This window comes from Thermobia domestica, chromosome 11 (genome assembly GCF_964235325.1).
Source record: "Thermobia domestica chromosome 11, izTheDome1.hap1.1, whole genome shotgun sequence".
Classification (NCBI taxonomy): Eukaryota; Metazoa; Arthropoda; class Insecta; order Zygentoma; family Lepismatidae; genus Thermobia; species Thermobia domestica.
Window position 1 is genome coordinate 6,952,199 of NC_137464.1, and position 21,985 is coordinate 6,974,183.

General features: G+C 35.8%; 1 protein-coding gene across 2 annotated transcripts in view; it reads left to right on the top strand.

Annotated features, from left to right (window-relative positions):
• The window catches only part of sip3 (septin interacting protein 3), a 50,871-nt gene that overhangs the window by 15,573 nt on the left and 13,313 nt on the right, over positions 1-21,985 (top strand). For both annotated transcript variants that reach the window (XM_081729976.1, XM_081729975.1), the window contains exons 6-10: positions 3,143-3,242; positions 8,107-8,249; positions 15,505-15,681; positions 16,600-16,755; positions 17,967-18,140. In XM_081729976.1, coding sequence (XP_081586102.1) covers positions 3,143-3,242; positions 8,107-8,249; positions 15,505-15,681; positions 16,600-16,755; positions 17,967-18,140 — 750 coding nt within the window. The remainder of the gene's footprint in view (positions 1-3,142; positions 3,243-8,106; positions 8,250-15,504; positions 15,682-16,599; positions 16,756-17,966; positions 18,141-21,985) is intronic.

Sequence of the window (21,985 nt, forward strand, 5' to 3'; positions counted from 1 at the left end):
TAAAAAAAGATGAAATCGTAGATTTTTAAGACAATAGGTGAAATACTGATAACTTTATACTATGTTCCAGTTTCGTAGTAATAATTGTTCACCAGATAGTCCCAGTATAATGTAAAAAGATTTCAAGACTTTACTTCAATTTTTTTGAGTTGCCACCATCCCTCTGAACTGTAGGGGGAAAAGTCAATTATCTTGTGTATTGATGTATATTTGTAAAAATTTCGCAAAAAAATATTTAAACATGTTAGTGATTTTTTTCTGTCAGGTATCAAACACAATGGAGTCAAAAATCAATAAAATGAAATGTATTCAAGTTTTCATACGTTTGGGAAATATATAATATTTTAAAAGTTGCAGAAAACTCGCCGAGATACAACATTGTAGTTCCTGCAGCTCTTAGCTCATTTGCAAGTAAATTTATTCCATTGGAAATGACCCAAAACTCACCACGATGAGGTGACTACAGTCCTCCCTCCCACTCCTGGACTTATTTTTAATTTTGTAGTTGCAGGTTAATACTTCTCAAATGTTGTTTAATATTTACATTCAGTTACTCATTTTTAATTTGTATTCTGATTTCTTTGTGAACTGTGGTATCCGCTCCCGAGATTTTAAAGTTGCCAAAGTAAGTCCATGGCGAGTGTCTGCACCACACACAGAAGTAGTCGCTTCTGTCACTAATTTTATCTATTGCTTGAGTATGGCAAGGAAAACTTGTTACTTCTTCACTTGCAACTGCGGCAATTTTTATGTTATGTTGCAGCTCGTCTTTGCGTAGGTGGTGTGTTAGTACTGGCTCCATCAAGACACACTCAGACCAGTTTATCATATTAATGTAGGTTTTTGCGTCTAATTTGACCTCAGGAACTTTGAATTCTATCGCACTGACAGATAAGTGAATTCTATCACACTGACAGATAAGGATAATGTTTTTGCTTTCAAAATTCTTCTCCAACCGAGCTTTCTTATGTTCGCATCTGTGTCCGATTTCATTGCCCGAAGTAAATTCTCGGGATGACTAAACCATGTATTTCGAATTATCATTGGATCTATGATTGATTTAGTATTTGAATCCGTAGATCTAGAAAATGACATAAGTTTCCATAAATGTTTAGCTCCTTGTGTGCACGATGGTTCACTTTAATATAGAACCATACAGAAGCAAAAATATTTCATTATGTAGGAAACCATAATCTTGAGCTCTGTTGACGGATTTTCCGTTCCGATGTAAAGGCGCAAAATTCTACTAGCAGTTGTCACCCATCTCGCCTGATGTAGATTTCCTTGGTCCTCGTTTAAAGTTTTTTTCAGCTTGTTTTAAATGTTCATTTCTACCTCTTTTTAACAGTTTCATACCACTTCAAAAGCCGTTTTGATACACTTTTATCTATTCCTTCTATAATCGTTTCCCTTATTTGTTCTTAGATCAAGAAGAAATGAAACTTCTAACTTTTGGCACTCGTCTTTCTTTTTTACATTTACGCCAAGCAATATCAAATAAGGTTTCTCTGGCAATTTTTTTTTTTTTTTTTTTTTAATTGTACTACTTTAGCATCACATGTAAGGTTCAATTTTTTCAATGATTTTAGGAGCTGATGAACTTTGTCGTGATATTGAAAAATTAAGGCAACAATTCGTTGTTGACTTAAAGTAGCTTTTCCACATTTAGATGACTTCTTCAAAACTTAAATTATTTTAGAAGCAACTATGTAAGTAATGTCCCTGGCTGGCGGATGTTTTCTAGAACCTTAATTTTTCTTTGTTTCCCTTCTCCCACAGGAATTGTTTCAGCACAATTTCTATTGTAGGCAGTTGAACACAATTAAATTCCTCTGGAGCCTCAATAACATCGTGAATAATGTTTTTGTGTCCTCTGACTGTAATCGAGTCTTATTTTCCAATTCCATGTTGATACAAGCAAAACAATTGCGCACTCACAAACATATATGGAGAAAACCACAGGCTTTTAAACAATAGTATCAGGTGTCAACGCTACCAAACTAGCAAAAGCACAACACTCAAATGTGATAATTCATCTGAAGCTGATTGTTATGTCTGAGCAAGGCAAGTCCATTTGTTTCCATAATTGTGTTGCAGGGGAGGCAGGTGCCGCGCACGAACATTATAAATTTATCGATTTTCGCCCCCAAGTCAAAGCGATGGTGGCACCTGATAAGCAAGGGCTAATGATTTTATTATTTTTTTTTCTCATTATTTTTGAACTATTTGGAAAACAACTATTACTAAGGGTAATACTGTATAAAGTAATAAATATTTCACTTACTGTTTTATTTATTTATTTATTTCAATTTCAAGCCAATGGCGGCACCTCCAAAGATTGAAGTATCGATTTGAAATTTTTTCTATGTTATATTAAACACATTTGGCCAAAAATGGCCACTAAGGGTGAAAAGATTTCGGGAGAAGCGTTTTTTCGGTACACCTTCCTATACACAGAGACATGCGACAATGAGTTTCGCGTGCTCCAACACCCTAAGCTACCAATAAACGAATCACACATCTCTGCTCTTCTTTGCTAGCCTCCATTTCTAATGCTGGACGAACACACTTCACAACGCTTACCTATAGAACAATAAACGAACTACTATGTATACCTGTGAGTTGTCGCTATGCATTTCTCCTCCCGATAGATGGCAGTATCGATAAGTAACAGCAGTGCTGCAGACTGTTAGAACGAATGTGTTTTACAGAGGGTGTTCGGTTTGCATTTGCTCTTTATATGTATATGAATGCACTAATTTTTATAAAAGAACAATTATTGTTACCAGTATGATGTGTCAAAGATTATTATTTGCCTACAATATTTCGTAGACATCATTGTTTGCTTATTCTTGTAGGCAATATTTTGTAGATTTTCTACATCTAATTTTCAATTCATGGTTTTCTTCTTGCACGGGAAAAGGGATAACTTCTGCATTTAAGATTAGTATGCCTTTTGTTTTTCCTGAGAATTGTAAAACTGTGCATAGAAGAATTTATAAAAAGTAAAAGGTGTCAGTTTTTTTTTCTTCTTTCTTTCTTGGCAAATGGCCAAATCATAAAGTAAATAATAAATGTATGAGTAGTAATTTCTATTAGAGTTTCAAGGTTTGTTACTATAATTTTTCTTTTTATCTTCCAGGATTCATCAAAGTTGTACTGTACATTACATTTGTGGCTATTATGGTACGAATTTACACTTTGCCGTTGTTTGCCTTCAGGCCCATGTATTACACGATGAGGTATGTGTGTGCATTAGTAACTAGATTCCGAATGTTTAGGAAAATATACAAGTTTAAAAGAAAATAGACATTAAAATCTAAGTCGGAATACATCAAGGTATATAATGTACATACAGTATAAGAGCAAATATTGTTACCTGTATGGTGCGTCAAGGGTTAGTATTTTCCTGCTCTGTATTTCGCAAACCTCACTATTTGTTTAATCATGCACTTCTTCTTGTGTTAACTTTAGCGCTTAACATAGAAATTTGATAGATAGTTTTTTAAATTTTCTGCAGTATTGGAAAACTGTATGTAGAACTTCCATCTTACTTGTTGAAACAAACAGTGTTTCCATATCCATTAAAATTGAACTAGGCGGATGCTTAGTCAAGTGTGCTGAATCGATTGCTGCAGAATTTCGGTACAATGTCTTGAATCAAATGTTGTGGAAATTTCGGTGCAGTGACAGAACTTTATTGTTTAATTTATGATGTAGTCTCATTGCTTGTCTCAACTTCCTTTATCTATATTTAATTTTCATTTCGGTGGTCCTGAGGAAGAATGATTCATATAGGTTGTCTTTCTTGTTGTATACTTGTCTTCAGTTCCAAATTTGCTCTAAAAGTAAGTTACCTACGGCAGTATTGACAGAAAGTAAGTCAGCCGTTTAATATTTCACATATAAGTAATATTTCTAAATAATGATTACATTCCTTAGGGAATCAGACAGGCAGAATTAAAAATTTAACTTACGTTAAAGACGTTATTGATAAGATCATGACTGCTACTAATATGTAATGTATTGAATTAAGAATAATAATTAATTACTTTCTGGAGATAATACAGATGGATTTCTACAGTAAATAAAATGAAACCCGGTAGTAGAAATAGTATAAATTACTTAATCGATTTTCGCCGCGTGTAATGGTTGAAATATTAGTGCCGTAATGTGTAAAATTAAATAAGGGCATAAATTTGGCTTCGGTTGGATTCAGTTTAAATAAACGGATATTTGACCATGGAAAAGTCCTTGGACATGAAATTTAAATTGAATTATGTCGAATTGAGTTGATTTTGAATTTAACGTCCCTTTCAGCAGCGAAGCTATATGAGACGTGGACCTACTGATTAACGTGAAATCCGAACCTCATGAGCTTCGACCGGGAATCGAACGCGGGTCTCCCACTGCAAAAGCGCGTACGGTAACCGCTTAGCCACGAAGTAGTTCTTGAATTATGTCGAGTGTAAAGGTCTTGAAACATCTTTAAATAACTTCTTGATAGGAATATTTTATCAACAATGAAAATCTTTTCAAAGGATCTAAGCCCTAACATTAAGCCCTATATAAATATTTTATTTGAAAGATATAAATGTTGCCTGGGATTCTGTTTATTAAAATTACTTAAATTGTTTAATTTACACAGAAGGTATAATCGATAAAATCAGTAGGGGGCAATGCAGAGTTATTATTTTTCTACAGTAAGTTTTAAAGTGCATTTTCATTGCAGTTTAATATATTGCACAGTTAGTTATAAAAGAACCTTCTCTTCTATTAATTTGCCAGGAGGTAATGCAATGTACCTAAAATGGAAACCACATTTACTCTATGAACTACTATGCTTGATGCGTTGTATAAGAAAAGCAATAACCCGATTGTCAGCAGTAATCTGTGCAATACGTTGGCCTACTTCTTTGCCGAAATTAAAACCTTTAAAGCTCAGTTTCACTCAAGTTCAGTAGCTATAGTCACGAATGCCTGGAATATATCTTACGATTTGAAAGTCATTTTTATTATGTGTAATGGAAAAATTAGAAATTACATATATAAAAAAGAGAGAGAGAGGGAGAGTAGAATACTAATTCGATTTCATGGTCTGTGTTAAAGGCTGTCGATATACTGCTGTTTTTTTATTTATTTCTTTTTCAGTAAATTTAATTAATATTTCTCTAAGGATGAACTATACTCAACGTAAATTATAAACTATATTGGTTTACTGGAAATGATTTCTACAATTATCATCAATTGAAATGTTTCTTGCTTTAAAATATCAGTCTTCATTTTTGCTTAATATGCTTTTAGGGGCCTTTCACATATTACATAACGCGCTTTTTTTTTTTATCAATTTTTAACTCCTCCTACCCCTTATCACACTTCGTAACGCAAGGCCGAACCCCTTCCCCCTCCCTTTGTCACGTTACACTTTTTTTTTTTTAGTAATTTTGCTTTTTTTGGGTATTACTACGATAAAAAACTAATTTTAATGGCAAAATTTTTATTACAAGACGCTTTTATTCTGAGAAATTTTTTGCCAATAAATACCGTACTAATATTTTAACCTCGTAAGGTTATTTAGTTAACAAGTCCTAATTCTTCGAAATTACATATTGTCGTTTTCCCAAGGAGATCGCACCCACTCTTTTAAGGTCACCAATGATTGGCAAGAAGGAAGTACTTCCGGAAGATGCAGGTAAACAGAATCTAAAGAACTGCCTTCAGTTTACCCTTTTCAAGTTATTCTTGTCCCAAATCAGTGTTAGAATGTGAATAAACTCGATTTCTTCAGAAAAATTGAAATCCAAAGAGCAAAAAAATTCAGTACGAAATGAATATCCGACGAATTCTGTTTTTAATATTCTATTTTGCTCTGAAAATCGTGGATCGTTCCATCGCAAAAAAAAAAAAAAAAAAAAAAAAAAAAAAAAAAAAAAAAAATTGCGAATATCCTTAGAAGAATAGAGTGGGTAATGATTCAAATTAAAAGTTTTGAATCATGTTCTCAGAAATGGCTATACGAGTGGGAACATGAGGGTATTTTTAAATTGTGGTTACGATCGCTAACAACTAACTCCAGAAAAGCTTCGTGTGCCATAATGGAATGTGGTGATAGCCACAAAATGGAGGTTTATTATGTTGTAATACACGCAGAGTTTGTCACACTAGTGATGCTGGTGTCTAGTAGAGTCTTCGAATTCCTTCTGCATATTTTATATAGGCTACATGTTCGCAGTTTCCCAAAACAAACTAAATACCGTATTTAATTATTTATTTATAAAAAATAAATAAGTAAAATTAATTGTTTAAATGATTGCATATAAATCTGAGAAGAAAAATAAAAATTACAGCAAAAAACATGTGTTACGTAACGAAGGTGTACACCCCCTTCCTCTACCCTTGTCACACGTCGTTACGCAAGGCCGAACCCTTCCTTTCCTGTAATAGTGTTACGAAATATGTGAACGACCGCTTATATATAACAAAATAATGTAAAAAAAACATTCCTTGCGTATTTTCCTTATTTTCTAGGATGATTATTTCAGCATCTATTTAATTACAGAAGCTTTTTTCAAGTTATTTTCCCTTATAGTCGAAGAACCAAGTTTTACCTTCATCTTCGTTTGTTTATCTTCATATCTTGAAATTTTCTATGTTTACTTACACTGCTGCAGTAGCTTCACACACTAACTCGATATGTTAGTTATATGTTGTATTAACAAGTTAATGCGTGAATATTGCAGCGGTGTAAGTAAATATTGGTAAAATTCAAGATATGAAGATAAACAAACCAAGATGAAGGTAAAACTTGGTTCTTCGAAAGAACTTCATAAAGACTCGTGTAATCAAATAAGCGCAGAAATTATCGTATTAGAAAATAAGGAAAATATGCAAAGGTATGTTGTTTACATTCTTTTATTATGTTTCTTACCTTTTTTAAAGTTTATTCTACTTTCTACGTAGTTATCATAAATGATTCTTTTATGAGTATTTATTTGAATATGTTAATAGACTCTTAAGAATGTAGAAGAAAACCTGGAAACTGGACTGGACTGTACTTTTAGTGCTTCCACGACCCTAGTTGTACGAGGGCTGTCCATAAATTAACACAGCTTTTGAAATAATAATAATAATAATAATAATAATAATAATAATAAATGTAACAGAATAAACAAACCAAATTGTATTATATACATTTGAAAGGTACACCCTTAAGCTATTTTTCTACATAATCGCCATGCAAATTAAGGCACTTATCATACCGTAGCAAAAGTTTTTCAATACCGTCGCGATGGAAATCTGCCATCTGCGATTTCAACCACTGGCTTACACTGGCATGCAGTTTGGCGCCAGTATCAAAGAGTTGTGTAGCGAACCATGTCTTCGTCGCTTGGCGCCAAATTCTGGCTGTATAGTAGGTGATCGAATATCTCCCATTCAAAACTATCCAAAACTCTCTCGGATACACTCGATTTTATACAGCTTTCAGTCATTATTCCATGTCCGTATACTGCACACAGTTGGCAATGGATTTCGATTGGCTTTTTTTTTTCTTTTTTTTTCTTTTTTTTTTTTCCAACAAAAACCTAATCACAGAACACACCTCACAAGAGACGGGATTTTCTATTGCAGCGCACATTATAACACGTCACAGAAAGCAGTCCTCACGCCACCACAGCTGGATGCGTATTTATTGTGGCAACGTTCTGACATCAAGATGGCGACTCTAGCCCCGCGCACTGCCACGATAGGCCAAAACGTCTGGCACTTTCTGGAAACTCTTCGTAATTATGCTTTTCTTATGGTGGTTCCACCGCTGGTTATGGCCTTAAACCAGTAGGCTCAGTCTCCAGAGACCAAACAACACATACCGACTAACAACTAATCTTCTACCTGCATTAAATACGTGCAATTCAACCTGTACGTTATGGTAACAATTATCTTATATTCTAAGAACACATAATATACAAACAGATATTGTACTGCTCAGTATTTATAACAATATTAACACTACAATGTTAGTTAATTTTATTGTTTACAATATTTATTATCTTTATAATTCAAAGTTAAACTTGTAAGAAAGATTTACATGTTACTTATGTTTTCCAGAGCATTCAAGAAAGCATTTAATGACGTCATATTGTCACGACGAGCTATTCGAAACATGAATACATTGTATCCCGATGCGACTGCGGAGGAATTAGCAGCTGCAGATAATGTTTGTATTATTTGTCGAGAACAAATGGTTACAGGTTGGTATTCCAGCGGGTGTTTTTATTTCGGTAACTCTTGGTTGTCTAACAGGAGTAATCATTAAGTTATAAAAAATTAATAGCTAGCTGAAGCGTGTTACGATGACAGTTCAGATAATTCATGGATTAAGGTCATTATTCTGCATCTGAGTCCTTTATAGTATTGATGTGGGCTTTCTTTTCAAAGTAGATGCTCTTACATTCTGTAGTAGGTTAATAGTTAACGTTCTTGCTTAATTGGAAATTTACGAGTTTTATGAGTTCCACCAGACGAATATACTCTAAAATATTGTCCCTTTTTCATTGTTGTTGTTGTTGTTCGTTAGTTATTTTAAATAGAGTTGCGAAACATGGTCACTTACTCTGAGGGAAGAACATAGACTGAAAGTATTTGAGAACAAGATCCTGAGACGAATATTCGGACCCAAGAGGAACGGGAATGGGGAATGGCGGAAACTTCATAACGAGGAACTACATAATTTATACGGTTTACCCAACATTGTTAGGGTCGTCAAGTCTAGGAGGCTTAGGTGGGCAGGTCATGTAGCTAGAATGGAAGAAAGTAGAAACGCTTTCAAAGTCTTGACTGGAAGACCAATCGGAAAACGACCATTAGGAAGACCTAGGCGCAGATGGGAGGACAATATTAAGATGGATCTCGCAGAGGTAGGAATACAATACAAAGTAAAAACTGGATGCAGTTAGCTAAGGATAGAAGTCAATGGAGAGCTTTTGTGAACGCGGCATTGAACCTCCGGGTTCCATAGGCCATAGAGTTAGTTAGTTAGTTAATTAGCAGAGATCCATTAGCTTTTGAAACTCATGTTTTCGCCCCTTTGGTAAGAGATTTTTCAAACGAGGTATATGTAGCCTTCACCTTTATTATTATTATTATTATTATTATTATTATTATTATTATTATTATTATTATTATTATTATTATTATTATTATTATTATTATTATTATTATTATTGCTACACCAACATTCAACTGGACGATCAAACGATTTATTATTCAGCAACTGCTTTGCTTTCTCATACGTTGATGGAACACAGCATTTATTGCTGTTAAAATGTTTCCACAATTTGCCGATCTCCCGGGAACTTCTTCCCCATTCGCTTCGCAATTCGTCTGAAACGTTACTCGGCTACTCTTAAGAGTACTTTCATACAAAATTTAATCTCCACTCTTTGCCATATCTAGTGTTGTAAAGGCCTGGAAAAACCCGGAAATTTTGGGTAAAAAAACCGTTTTTTACTGTTTTTTCCCAAACTTGGAAAAAAACGGAAAAATTGGGAAATATTGAAATTTTCGAATATTTTACTACATTATGCTTTTAAAATGAGAACTATTTTATATTTACTAGTTTACAGTTTAGATCATTGAGTAGTTATGTTTCTTGTATTAGAATAGGGAAGTTTTGTGACAGCAAAGATATTTGCACCACTCCTTTAAAGTTAGCACCGTGATAGAACAGAGTTATGGCTACAAAAGCTACTAAAATATAATCCTAGTTATATTAATTAATATAGACGCATGTAAATGCAGGCAGGGAAGGGGTTTTATGGCAGGGAAGTGTTAAAATAACAGGGACAGAATCATTTTAGTTAATACCAGTATGTTAAAATCAAATGTATATTTTACGTAGATCCGTATCTTCCTTGTGCTGTGTAAAATTTTTGGAAATTTTGAATCCATTAGAAAAAATCGTTTCGGAAATATTGGCAAAACCCGGAAAATATAATTTAAAAACTATTTCTTCGCCTGATGCTAATCTTATTTGCTGTAATTTCACATTCACTGTAACAATAGATATTCACGTAACTACGATAGAGATGCAAAAAAGCCGGCTTTTTTGAATCGATGGTTTTTTTCACATAAAAAGCCGGCTTTTTTGGGAAAAAAACGAGAATTTTGGAAATTTTGGCTTTTTTCAACTTCATGATTTTTCTATCTAAATAGCTTTCTTATAGTATATTCTATAGTTAGATAAGAATTCCATGACCTGAATGTGATATTTCGCTCTGAAATTCACCATCAAGATGGATGGAGCACATGTTTTACGAATTAAAGCTAACATGAAGAATGTAGTATTTGAGGGTAATTTTAGAGGCTATTTAACTTTATTTTAACTTTTGAGTTATCGACATCTTTTTTCTTCTCTAGTTTGTCATCCGTGTTTCATTTCTAAGAGCTTTTAGTACTCTAGCTTCTAGCGCAAAAGTTATACTTGCCCGCTTTTCTATTTATCCGTCAAAGCGTACGTTTTTCAATATATGTCAAACCGTACTTACACATTTCTGTTATACTGTAGCTGTGAAGTGATTTAGTAATAATTTTCCGGACACAACCTTGAATACCAATTTATACAAATAATCAGTAGCGGATTTAGAAAAGTACTTTAGGAGAGTTTTTTCTGATTGTTTCGTTTCCTAAAAAGTCCTAATTTTATTTGGGAAGTGCTTGAAGTTTATGAGTACAGGCATAACTAATATTTCGTTTCGTTTATATGTTTAGCAATAATCTTCCGGATACAACTTTAAAAATCATTTTATACTGAGAATCAGTGGCGGATTTAGAAAAGTATTTTGGGAAGGGTTTCTTACTAATGTTTAGTTTTTTTAAACATTCGTAATTTTTATTTGACGAAAGCTTAAAGTTTATGAGTAATGGCATAAATAATAGATATTTCGTTTGTTGCAGACATTCCGTAACTTTGGGGAACGGGCTTCAGACCGAAAGACCGCCCCTTAACCTTCGCAAAACCGTCACTGCTGGTAATTAGTAATAATAACGATTTAAAAACAATAAAAAAGGAAGTCGCCCAACTCACAGTACACGCACTATTTCTACATTCACAGATGGAATGAAGAAAAGCTTTGACAGAATGGTCGAATGCTGGTTGAATCCCGGACTTCCCGATAGAAGCGCAAAAGCTAATCACTCAGTCATGTTTGTTGTGCAGTTGTATTTAGCTTAACTTAAATATATTCCGTAGTCTTTTTTTTTTTTTTTTGGGGGGGGGGGGTTCCGTAATGATATGTTGAATCCCTCTTGTTAAAAATTCAGAAAACTTGAGGATTGGGTAAACTGTGATGGTGGTTCTATAAAACTTAACTGTAGAATTTCAAGAATATACAGAACCAAAAGCTCTAGATGTGCAGTCTTTAAGTGTATCATATAAATCTAAGTATTTCTCTTATGTTTTATTTTAATTTTATTTTGTTTCAAAAAGAGGGTATGGAATATTTTGAAGTAAAAATACTACATACTATTTTGCTAGTTATTTGTGTATTCTTTAAAAAGAAGTGTTTACTTTTAGGGTTGGCTGATTTACACCAACTTTTTTTTTAATAACTGGTTTAAACCACAAAAATAAAAAGAATGAAAAATGCGAATCGTGTGAACTTCATGGTAACGTTTCCAGATATCAAACCACCTGCAATAGTTTTATTTCCCTTTCACCTTTTAATCAAGGTGTCCCATGTTCAATTCTCGGTCGAACCACAATCCTTCTTTCATGCGTAACCCAAGTAGCGGTTCGGATGTCAGTTTAAGCGAAAGTCTTCTCCTTGATAACCTCGGTATTTCGTAAGGATGTTAAGCCTAAATATACGAAACAAACCAAATTGTATATTTCTACATGCCTAAATACGTGTTGTTTTATAAAGAAGCCAATATTGCTGAAATATATTGATAGAAATTGGCAAAATTTATCGATTGCCTACGTAGCTTCCAACATTAGCTTGGATTGGACTTTCAATGATATCTAAATTGTAATTTAATACCTCAGTTTTAGCATACTGATTATGGTACGTTGACCTTTAAATTTTACATGCAAAGCAATAACAGGATTTTCCCGTTATTGTCTTACATTTCAAGTAATGACGGAATTTTCCCAGTGGCTAGGGCGGGAGATTCTCAACTTAAGAAATTTACTGACCGTACTTCTTTAAGCTTATGGGAGTTCTTCCGGCATAACCCCGCTGTTACATAATAACATCAAGGCGAAACAAACTTAGGCTATTTCTGTGAATATGTAATATAAATACATAAAGCAAAAAATCTAAATCAAAAAAGCCTGGTTTAAACCAAAAAAGCCTGGTTTAAACATCCCCCAAAAAACGGGTTTTTGGCATTTTCAAAAACAACCACGGTTCTTGCCAATTCTGCTTACTTTTGTATATAGGAGGTTAAAAAATTCTTATTATATACATTGGTTAATCCTGTGGAATTCATAATGTAAATATGTTGAAGAAAAATTGTTTGAAATATTTTTTCGAAATTCATAGTTTATTTTCGATGTTTTATATTATTATCAGCATCAACCACTAATGAAATGATTTTTTGTGTTATAGAGAAGCGATACAAAGTCTGTTTTATCAATTTAAAGCAGTATTTTGAAAAAAGCCCAAAATTTCCGAAGCAAAAAAGCAAAGCAGAAAAAACAGAGTTTTTTTTTCAAAAAAGCCGGTTTTTTTCCGAGCCCTTGCATCTCTAAACTACGATACTCTAAATCAGCGTTTCTCAACCTCTTTTTGGTTTGAGGCACACCAAAGGACGTTTCCAACTTTCGCGAAACTCCAGCATGTGATTTTTTTCCTGGATGCAAAGACACAAAAATATACACAATACTTTTTTTTTTTTTTTTGTTGGTTTGTTATGGAACGACTGTGAGATATAAATCTCACAAGTAAATTACGTAAAAATCTTGAATAGAAACACATTAACATAAAAGAAACTTATAACACTTAAACAGGAATATGAGAAAGAAATATTACCATCAGAAATATAAGAAGACATCAAAATTAGAATCTCGCGACACAGCGGTTGATAAACGCTACTCTAAATGTATAGAAATGTTTCTTTGGGAATAGTCTTGTTTCCTTAGCAACAAGGTACTTGTCATTTCACGAACTTCTCGGAACAGCTGTTATAATTGTTATATAATGGTAACCAAGAAAGTTCTGTCGCTGTTTCACCCACTACCTTCGAACATCGATATGTCACCTAAGACGTACCTGGAAGATCAAAAATAGTCCCCATCAGCATAGACAACCTTCTGCCAACGTTCTGGAAGGCCATGGAATCCATCGCGGTAGAACTTGGTGGACCGTGAAGCGAAGAAGGTATCAAGTGCATTTTGCACATCTATTAGGGATTTAAATTGGCGTCCTCCAAGGTAATTGTCCAAGGAATGGAACAGGTGATAATCGGACGGTGCAATGTCCGGGGAGTATGGCGGATGCATAGTTTTTCCCATCCAAGGCGTAGAATGGTGTCCCGGGTCATCCTAGCCACTTGAGACTTAGCGTTGCCCTATAACAGGAGGATCCCTTTGCGATTCATAAGTGCTGGCTCCAGAGTTTTGAGTTTTTCTTGAACACGGCTCAACTGCTGACACTACACAGTTGCATTGATGCTCTGACCAGCTGGTAGCAGTTCCCGATGCACGATGCCGCGAGCATTCCATTAAACACACAAAAGGACCTTCTTCTGGTGCAGTGCTGGTTTCGGCGGTCTTGGAACCAGCTCATGGGATGCTAACCAATGAGGATGGCGCCGTGGAGCTTCGTACAGAACCCACTTTTCATCACATGTAAACACCCTGCCAAGGAATGGCTCCCTCCTTAGATGAGACAGCAAAGAAACACAGGTTGCCTTCTAGCCTGGAGTCAAATTATGTGGGACACGTCGACCGAACTTGTAGTCCCAGGTCCTCACATGTCTCTGGCCACTGTTCGCCTCAATTACTGCCTGAATCTTTTCATTTTGTACATGTGTTGATATTCCGGCACGTGGTGCGTCTTCGAGTGTTTCGCCACCGTCCTTAAACTTGTTAAACCGCTGTACTGTCCGCGTAGTCACGTCACCCTCACCAAAGAACTTATCTTCCGCCCCGCAGCAGCGGCGTTTTACCCCAGTTTTACTCCACACCAACAACTGACCTTCGCCTTATCTCCATTCGTATTCAACGCACGGTATGAGGGCCAATTGAACACAGACCTCCAGAAAAAGCGACAGAACTTTATTGGTTACCTTTATAATAAAGATCTTCCGCGTTTCTTTGTCAGTGTATGTTGCTGGTGGTATTTGAAGATTATTTCTTCTATAAAAATTCAGCTTCAGTTTTTGTAAAGTAATCTTACCTAATATAAGATTTTTTTTAAAAAAAATTAATTATTCTTTTAAATCCTAAATAGCGGAATTTGTGTTTTGTTTCAGATATAATTCATTGGTAACACGTCGTGCGTCGTTCGATTTGATTCTTCGTAGGTTTCTTTGCAGCTTGATTTCATCCAGTTTTATTTCTTCTTGAAATAGAATTAATAAAGTAGCAGAAAAGAAAGAAAGAAAAAAGGAAAGCCCGCAGAAATTAGCAGGACTTGTTACCTAATGAAATTTTATCTATTTGTAAAAGAGAGAAGTGGAATAGTCACTTCGTTGATGGAATCTGTAAGAATTTTCCTGGACATTTCAACCATTTGTTCTCTGGCTTTGTTGACAGGTTAAGTCATTTGCATGCGCAAGACGTCGTTTTCAATTTTGAACCCTGCACGAAAAGTACAAAATGTTTTCGTAGTGATTCAACTTTCGTATGTGAATAACGTAACCTTCTGAACAATGCCAGAGAAACTCTGCAGAAAAACTCTTAAACGCAAACAACGAAGTAACTGTTATACTTAACACTTTAACAATTAGATTAAAAATATCCGTCAGTTACTTTTGCGGAAGCAAATAACGAAATTATAGCTGAAATAAAACACTAATTATGCTATTTAATTATGAAATAATTATTCTTGTATAACATAGAATGAACGCAAATAGAGACGTTAATGTATCAATCTCACATACTTGTCATATTCTATTCATCCCATCTGTTACTAAGTTAGAATGAAAGGGCGAGAAGATAATAACATAATCGGTTTTTAACCCGGAGACCCGTATTTTATCCCTATGACTAATCAACCTGCCTGGTTTTTATTCCTGGGTTTCAATACCCAAAGCAGAAACAAGTTAGTGCCTTGAAAACTTAACGAGAAACCGTTCTTTCGTGTTTCTCATTTCCAGAAACCCTATAGGAAAGGTACACTATTAAATGTATGTTAAATGTATTTGGAAGTAAATAAGTTATTTTATATATTGTCAAGTATGTAGTTAAGTTACGTGATAATTAGACTTTTTTTTTTCCTAAAGTAATCCTGGAAACATTTAAATTTGTGACTAAAGGTTATTTATTTTCGTTTCTTTCAGCGTCAAAGAAACTCCCTTGCAATCATATTTTCCATACATCATGTCTGCGCTCGTGGTTCCAGCGTCAACAAACGTGTCCAACATGCCGATTGAACATTCTTCGGACGCCAGTGCCCAATCCGCCTCAGGCGCAACAGCAGCAGCCAGCACCTCAACCAGTTCCTCCTCAACAACCAGGTAGATTTTTTATAATAGTTATTTGTTTATTTAGAAAAAGTAGAGGATGATGCATGGATTTCCTTTTGAATGAAGAATATCTGAAAATATAAGCTTGTTCTATATTTATTTATCTTTATTTTGGTGTTAATGCGAGAGGCTGTTGAAAAATTCGTAGCCCACCCCAGACAGATATGATGTAGAGGCTTAGCTTAACGCATAAAATCATTTATTTTCGTATTATCTGTACTGTATTGCGAGCGGTGATAATAATTAAAAATAATGTAAGTAAAAGGATAATAGTCACTACAAGAACAAATCACATCACTAGGAAGTACTAGGAATTCACTAGGAAAAAAGAAAGTAAACAACAGTGAATAGTGACAAGCGAATTACTATTAACATATGTCTATGTCTAGTGACAAGAAGATTTTTGCTTCGCATATTTTTAAAATTCTTTTTAAGCACTTTTACTTATCCATAATTTCTTTCCTATGTTTTAAATCCTTTTCAAAGTGTGTGTAGGCTGAAGATGAAGTCGATATTCTTCGAAAGTACTTCCTAGTGAATGTGGTTTGTTTCTTGCGGTGACTATTAGACTTTTAGTTACAGTATTTTCTATTTATTTTCGTAGTTTGTGTCTAGACCCTCGGCGCAGGTAGGTCTAGATACCACGGCACGGGTGGATCCATTGGAAAGGTGTTGTTTCCGCTTCAGTGAAAGTTATGGTTCGACAACCTTATGTTATTTATTTAATATTATCAAGACGAAATATATTTGTGAAGGTAATTTGAAAATTATGTAGATTTAAAAAAAAAAAAAAAATGATATTTGCAAAATACTTACATTAAAAGCTTTAGTTTTAAACCTGCTTCCTTATGAGTGAAGGTTATAGTTTAATACTGCTATCATCATGAATACTTATTCATCTCTTAATAGGATTTATGAATCCACTTCAACCGTTTGCTGCTGCTGGGGCGTTCCCTGGGCCCTTCCCCATGTGGATGCCTTTCCAAGCTCCCAGAGGCGACCAACAGCCTCAGCCCCAAGATCTTCCAAGGACAGAACAACCGCCATCAACACAGCCATCTTCGCGTAAGTTGTCTCTACTGCATTCTTAATTATATAAATGGCACACAAGCTACATGTGCGTAATGTGAAATAAGACATATTCAAAACAGTAATGTAATGTCGAATAAGGGATTGTACTCGTTAACTTTATCTTATATGTAGCAAAAGATGAAACTGTAAGAAATGAAGTTGTAGGGTAATGTAATTTTGAAGTATTTGCGTCCATGGGAGATATTTCTGTGTGTGTAGGACTGTATAGTCTTACAGGTCGCTTATCTTAAATACTAGTCAATATTATCAATCAGAGATAAAGCCATATTAATCAAGCCAATAGTTAATCTTAAATAAAAATTAATATTTGTTTTTGTTTATAACAAAAACATTCTTACATTTACATTCTTTTACATTGTTACATTCTTAAGGCTCTTTTCCAAGATCAATGTCTCTTTTGAATAGCTTAAAGAGAGTTAAGAACATAACTAAAAAATAAAATATATAAAAATTAGCAAATGAGCCAGGCAACCTTGTCCAAAATACTTTTATGTGAACTAGTGATTGTTTTCAAGCCCTTTCGTACAATATATAAATTTGTATACCCAACGGTCATAAACTGCGCAACCAAATTTTTGTTTCACAAGAGAAATTCACCACATTCGGCTGCGGGCCGGGGGTCACCGGGGGGGGGGGGGGGAAGAGACGTGAAAATAGTCCAAAATAATCGATATTAGTGTCAAATCCATAGTTTTCGCGGTCGTTGAGATGAATGGTGATACCCCACAGGCGTTGACTTCCAAATACAGACCCTACCGGCTGAGGGCCAGAGGTTTTTTAATTCGAACCAGTGGGTCTCAGGGAGCGTTTACCAGAATATGTAAAAGTAGTAGAAAATGACCGACATTTTTTCTTTCGTTGTCCAGTTTGTTTACATAGATATTTTATATGACCCATGCGAAGAATGAGTATTTCAGCTAGTATTAATATAATTTTCGTGCGAATGCAAAATTGACGCCCAAAGTCCAAAATAAGATTAATAAATCAATATTACTAAATATTTAAAATAATTTCAATTTAATTTCAGTGTAATGTAATAAGATATATTGATCTTCATGGCTCATTTCTTGGTTTATGGAAAATGATGATTTCAATCTCTGTCAGAAATTATAAAGACCTTATAAATTATCTTCGTAAGACAGCAACCTATAGTATTATTTAACACATTTCATTTTGTGTTGCAGAGGGCGCTGGAGGCGGTGCTCAGCCAACAGAGCGTGATGGTGGTAGCTCTAGTGGTCCAAGTCAACCTGCAGGCTCAGGTGGTGCTGGTGGATCCCAGCAACAGCAGAATCCATTCCCATCTATGCCAAACATGCCGCCTTTCTTCTGCCCTCCGTTCCCGTTCTTTCCTTTCAGTAAGTACATGCTTCCTTTTTCGTAGGTAAATAGGGTAAAAGCATTTTATGTTATATATGGCGTGTCCTAAAAGTCATGAAATATATTTTTTAAACAAGATTTATTAACAAGATCTGTACGAAGGGTTAATATTCTTCAAAGTTCTGTTCATGAGCATTTTTTTCCACCGACTCTTCCATGGTCGGTACGCCCCATCCAAGGCCTGAACGGAAATTTCCTTTAAAGCTGTTATCACAACTGCTTGGATAACCTCAGTGGCGTCAAAACGGCGTCTTTTGAGTACTTTCTTGATCTTGGGGAGCAAAAGAAAGTCAGAGCGAGGTCGGGACTGTAGGATGGCTGCGACAGCGTTGCCACGTTATGCTTCATCAGGAACTCACTGACGCGCAGAAACGTGTAGCTGGGCACATTGTCGTGGTGCAATGTTCAGTGTATCAGCTAACAACCGAACAATCATTCGACGGTCAGCATTCAACAACTCACGCCCACGAGTGACATTTTCGTTAATTTGGCTTGTTGGTGGGCGTCCAGAGCACGGGTCATTGCCCATCCCTTCCTGGTCCCCCTTAGAGTTCTTCATCCACCTCGTAACTTGCACACAGGAAAGAGCAGACTTCTTATAGGGTTGTTTAAGGAGTTCATGAGTATCTGCAGCGCTTTTGTCGAGTTTTGTGTAGAATTTGATGTTGTTCGAAAGTATCCGCCATGACGTGGTCTCAAAACAGGGTGTACTAAATCAACGATCCTGACGCCACCGATTGTCGGAGCAGACTGACCTAGGGTGTCCTGCAAAGCTGAGGAATCCCGCGTACCTAACTCAACACGCCCGAACGTGCTGCGACTTTGGGACATATATATATCATGACTTTGGGACATATCTTGTATAAATGGGAAAATCTCATCTACACAGTATGAAATTACGAGCTTAATCCTTGCCAGTCGATATGGGCTTGATAGTTATTTATCTTTTGTAAAACATTTCTAGATGTCCTCTATTTTTCTCACCGATGTCGTGGTCCTATACTCCAGCTTTTTTGGAGGTGAGATTGTGTGGTGGGGAACGACCTGTACGTGAGGGTTGATCTTATACCCCCTAACTGCAACAGATTCGAGTTCTGGACGTGGTTGGGAGCCCACGTTAATAGTAGGTTCTTCCCTTCATAACTTCGTGTTGCGAAGGATATAAAACGGAAAAAGAAACTAATGAGAGATTTCTGACAGCATCACAAAGACAACTAAACAGACGTTCATAATTTTTGGTGTGATAACACACCTGAGTACAAACATAATTTTTCTCATTTTCTTTGGTGATACCATTGGGTTCATTGAATCGTAGTAAAAAAAAAAAATGACACGTGAACTTTGGGCTAATGGAATAATTAAAATTTTAATTTTGCCATTTCATGTGCTTTGTTTTCAATTTCAAAATTATAAGAATAATACCTGAAAAAATGTAGAAGAAATCTTTAAAATTAATGAGGTTCCAACGAAAAGAAAAAGGAAAACCAAGAGTTACAACCTTTCTATTCCAAGTATGTCCTCGGAAAATATGTGAAACATACTTCGGCCCCACCCTCGCCAGCCTCTTACGGGGGAAAGAAGTAAATGATCTCGGTTGTGTTGCGAATTTGTCATTCAGTTGTTTGGTCTTGGCGAGTGAAGATCGTAGGCTACTTAGTATGACTAACAAGACAGTATACAACCAAGCTTGTGAAATAATTCGGAATGTTGCAATGTCACAACCCTGTCCGCATTCCACTACACAAGAATCTCGGCCAAAGCAACTTGTTTCGCCTCTTTCGTGTGAGGTATGGGGAAACACACATCGACAGCAGTGCCATGAGGGGAACACTTAAAATATAAAGACTCTGGTGTCAATAGTGAGGCATCTTCAGGGCGAGAGAGCCTACATGCTGTTCTACCAGAAACAACCATCCTTTCAAGTAACTTCAGTTTCCTGTTACACTTTTGTTTACCATGGCATAAACAGATACGTTAAGAGCCGCTCACCCAGCAGCTAGTTTGCTTATAATTATGTTGTATTGCAATTCGAATTCTGGCTATAAATCCCGGGTCCATGTTTCGCCAGTAGTAACAATTGTATGAAGAAAGGTTTCCTCCTCCTGTAGTATTTCTGCACGAATTTACGTGTTATCTTAACACGACTGCGCTTTTGTAAGTCATGCGGCACACAGCAGCCGGCAATTCGATACTTCTTCAAGCAGACGGGGAAAATGCGATCAGTGGATGTCTTGGAAGTTTCCTGCAATATGAGCAACTTTCTCAGAGTCTTCCTCTAAGATATGCATCACATGTTCCATTACTTTGCCACCAGTACTGACGTGCTAAGCGAAAAGGCCTTAACTCAATTTCACATACTTTCGAGAAAATAAGCAAAACGCGTTTTGGCGTAGGCTGTACGTTCAGATTTGTTGTCTTTCAGTAAAACTTTATTAAATATATTTTTCACGATCTAAAATTTGTGTGGTAATACAGTTAAATATTTTTGCTTATGAATTGCCACTTAAGGTCTTTTTGCTTACTTTCAGTTACAGTTTTGAACATAAGGTAAACACTTACAACGTCATGACCCCCTACCTATTGGTCAAATCCGTCCATTTCACTTTAGATAGATGCAGAATTGTACTACGAACATTCCCATACCAATATCTCGATTTTCGAAAAATGTGGAGTTAAGGTCTTTTCGGTTAGGACGGCAGCGTAAACGTTCAAATTAATTCAGAATTTGGGTCGTTCTCTGTGTATGGCCTTTTATGCCTTCCATTACGAAAACTCTTCATCCAGCGTGACATTGTGACTTGGTCAGTAGTATCTCAGTCACCGACAATTATTTCATAGTACTGTCGCTTCTGCGTCAACTGAAGTACAAAGAGAACATAAAAAAATACCAGTAACATCCCAAGTCATGTGGTGCAGCTGTCGAAGTGTGGGATGGATTTGTTAAAAGTATCACCGACTTGTGTATTTTCTTTTGAGATTACTTTGTTATCCTGACAATTTAAAGTTCTCAACCTTCCTAGTGTTTCCTTTGTTTTTACGAAAAACTACAAATTCTGTGAAATTCCTGTAACCTTATGATACTCCATAGTCCCACTAATATCTTCCTGGACAGCTTTTTTACATGTTCATCGTTTCATTCAGGAATGTTAATGATAGTGTCAGTGATGTGTCGTGCAATAATATTAGTTTGGGGATAACGTCACTGTAGGATTATCCATTTTATCATTATTAAAGTTTATAGTAGCTCTTAGTAAGAAGTTACGTTGATTACTTACGAGGGTGTTCAGAAAGTAAGGTTACAAAACTTGCAGTGAAACGTATGTATATTATTTCATACAACCAATACAGCCAACAGATAATATATACATGAGGTTATTTTTGGACATAGTCTCCATATCGGTTAAAGCACTTGTTGTATCGTGGGATGAGTTTGAAGTTTTCTTCCTGGTAAAAATTGTGTCCTTGCATGTTCACCTACGTTGTTCACTTCCTCATGTGAAGCAAAGCGACGACCTCCTAGGTGTTCCTTCAAGTGCGGGAACAGGTGAAAGTCGCTTGGAGCGAGGTCCAAGTTGTAAGGAGAGTGGCCGATGATGTCCCAGCGAAACTGCTTCAACAGCGTGGTGGTCTTCTAGGCTCCTCGTCGATGACGTTTTCTCTACTAGCCGCCAACTTCCCGACACCATTCTCCGACATGCTGACGAGACATTATAGTCTCTCCATAAACCTCTATCAGCTGCCGGTGAATTTCAGCCGCGGTTATATGTTTGGGACACAGAAATCGAATAACTGAGCGGACTTAACGAGACCAGTTTTCCAAACG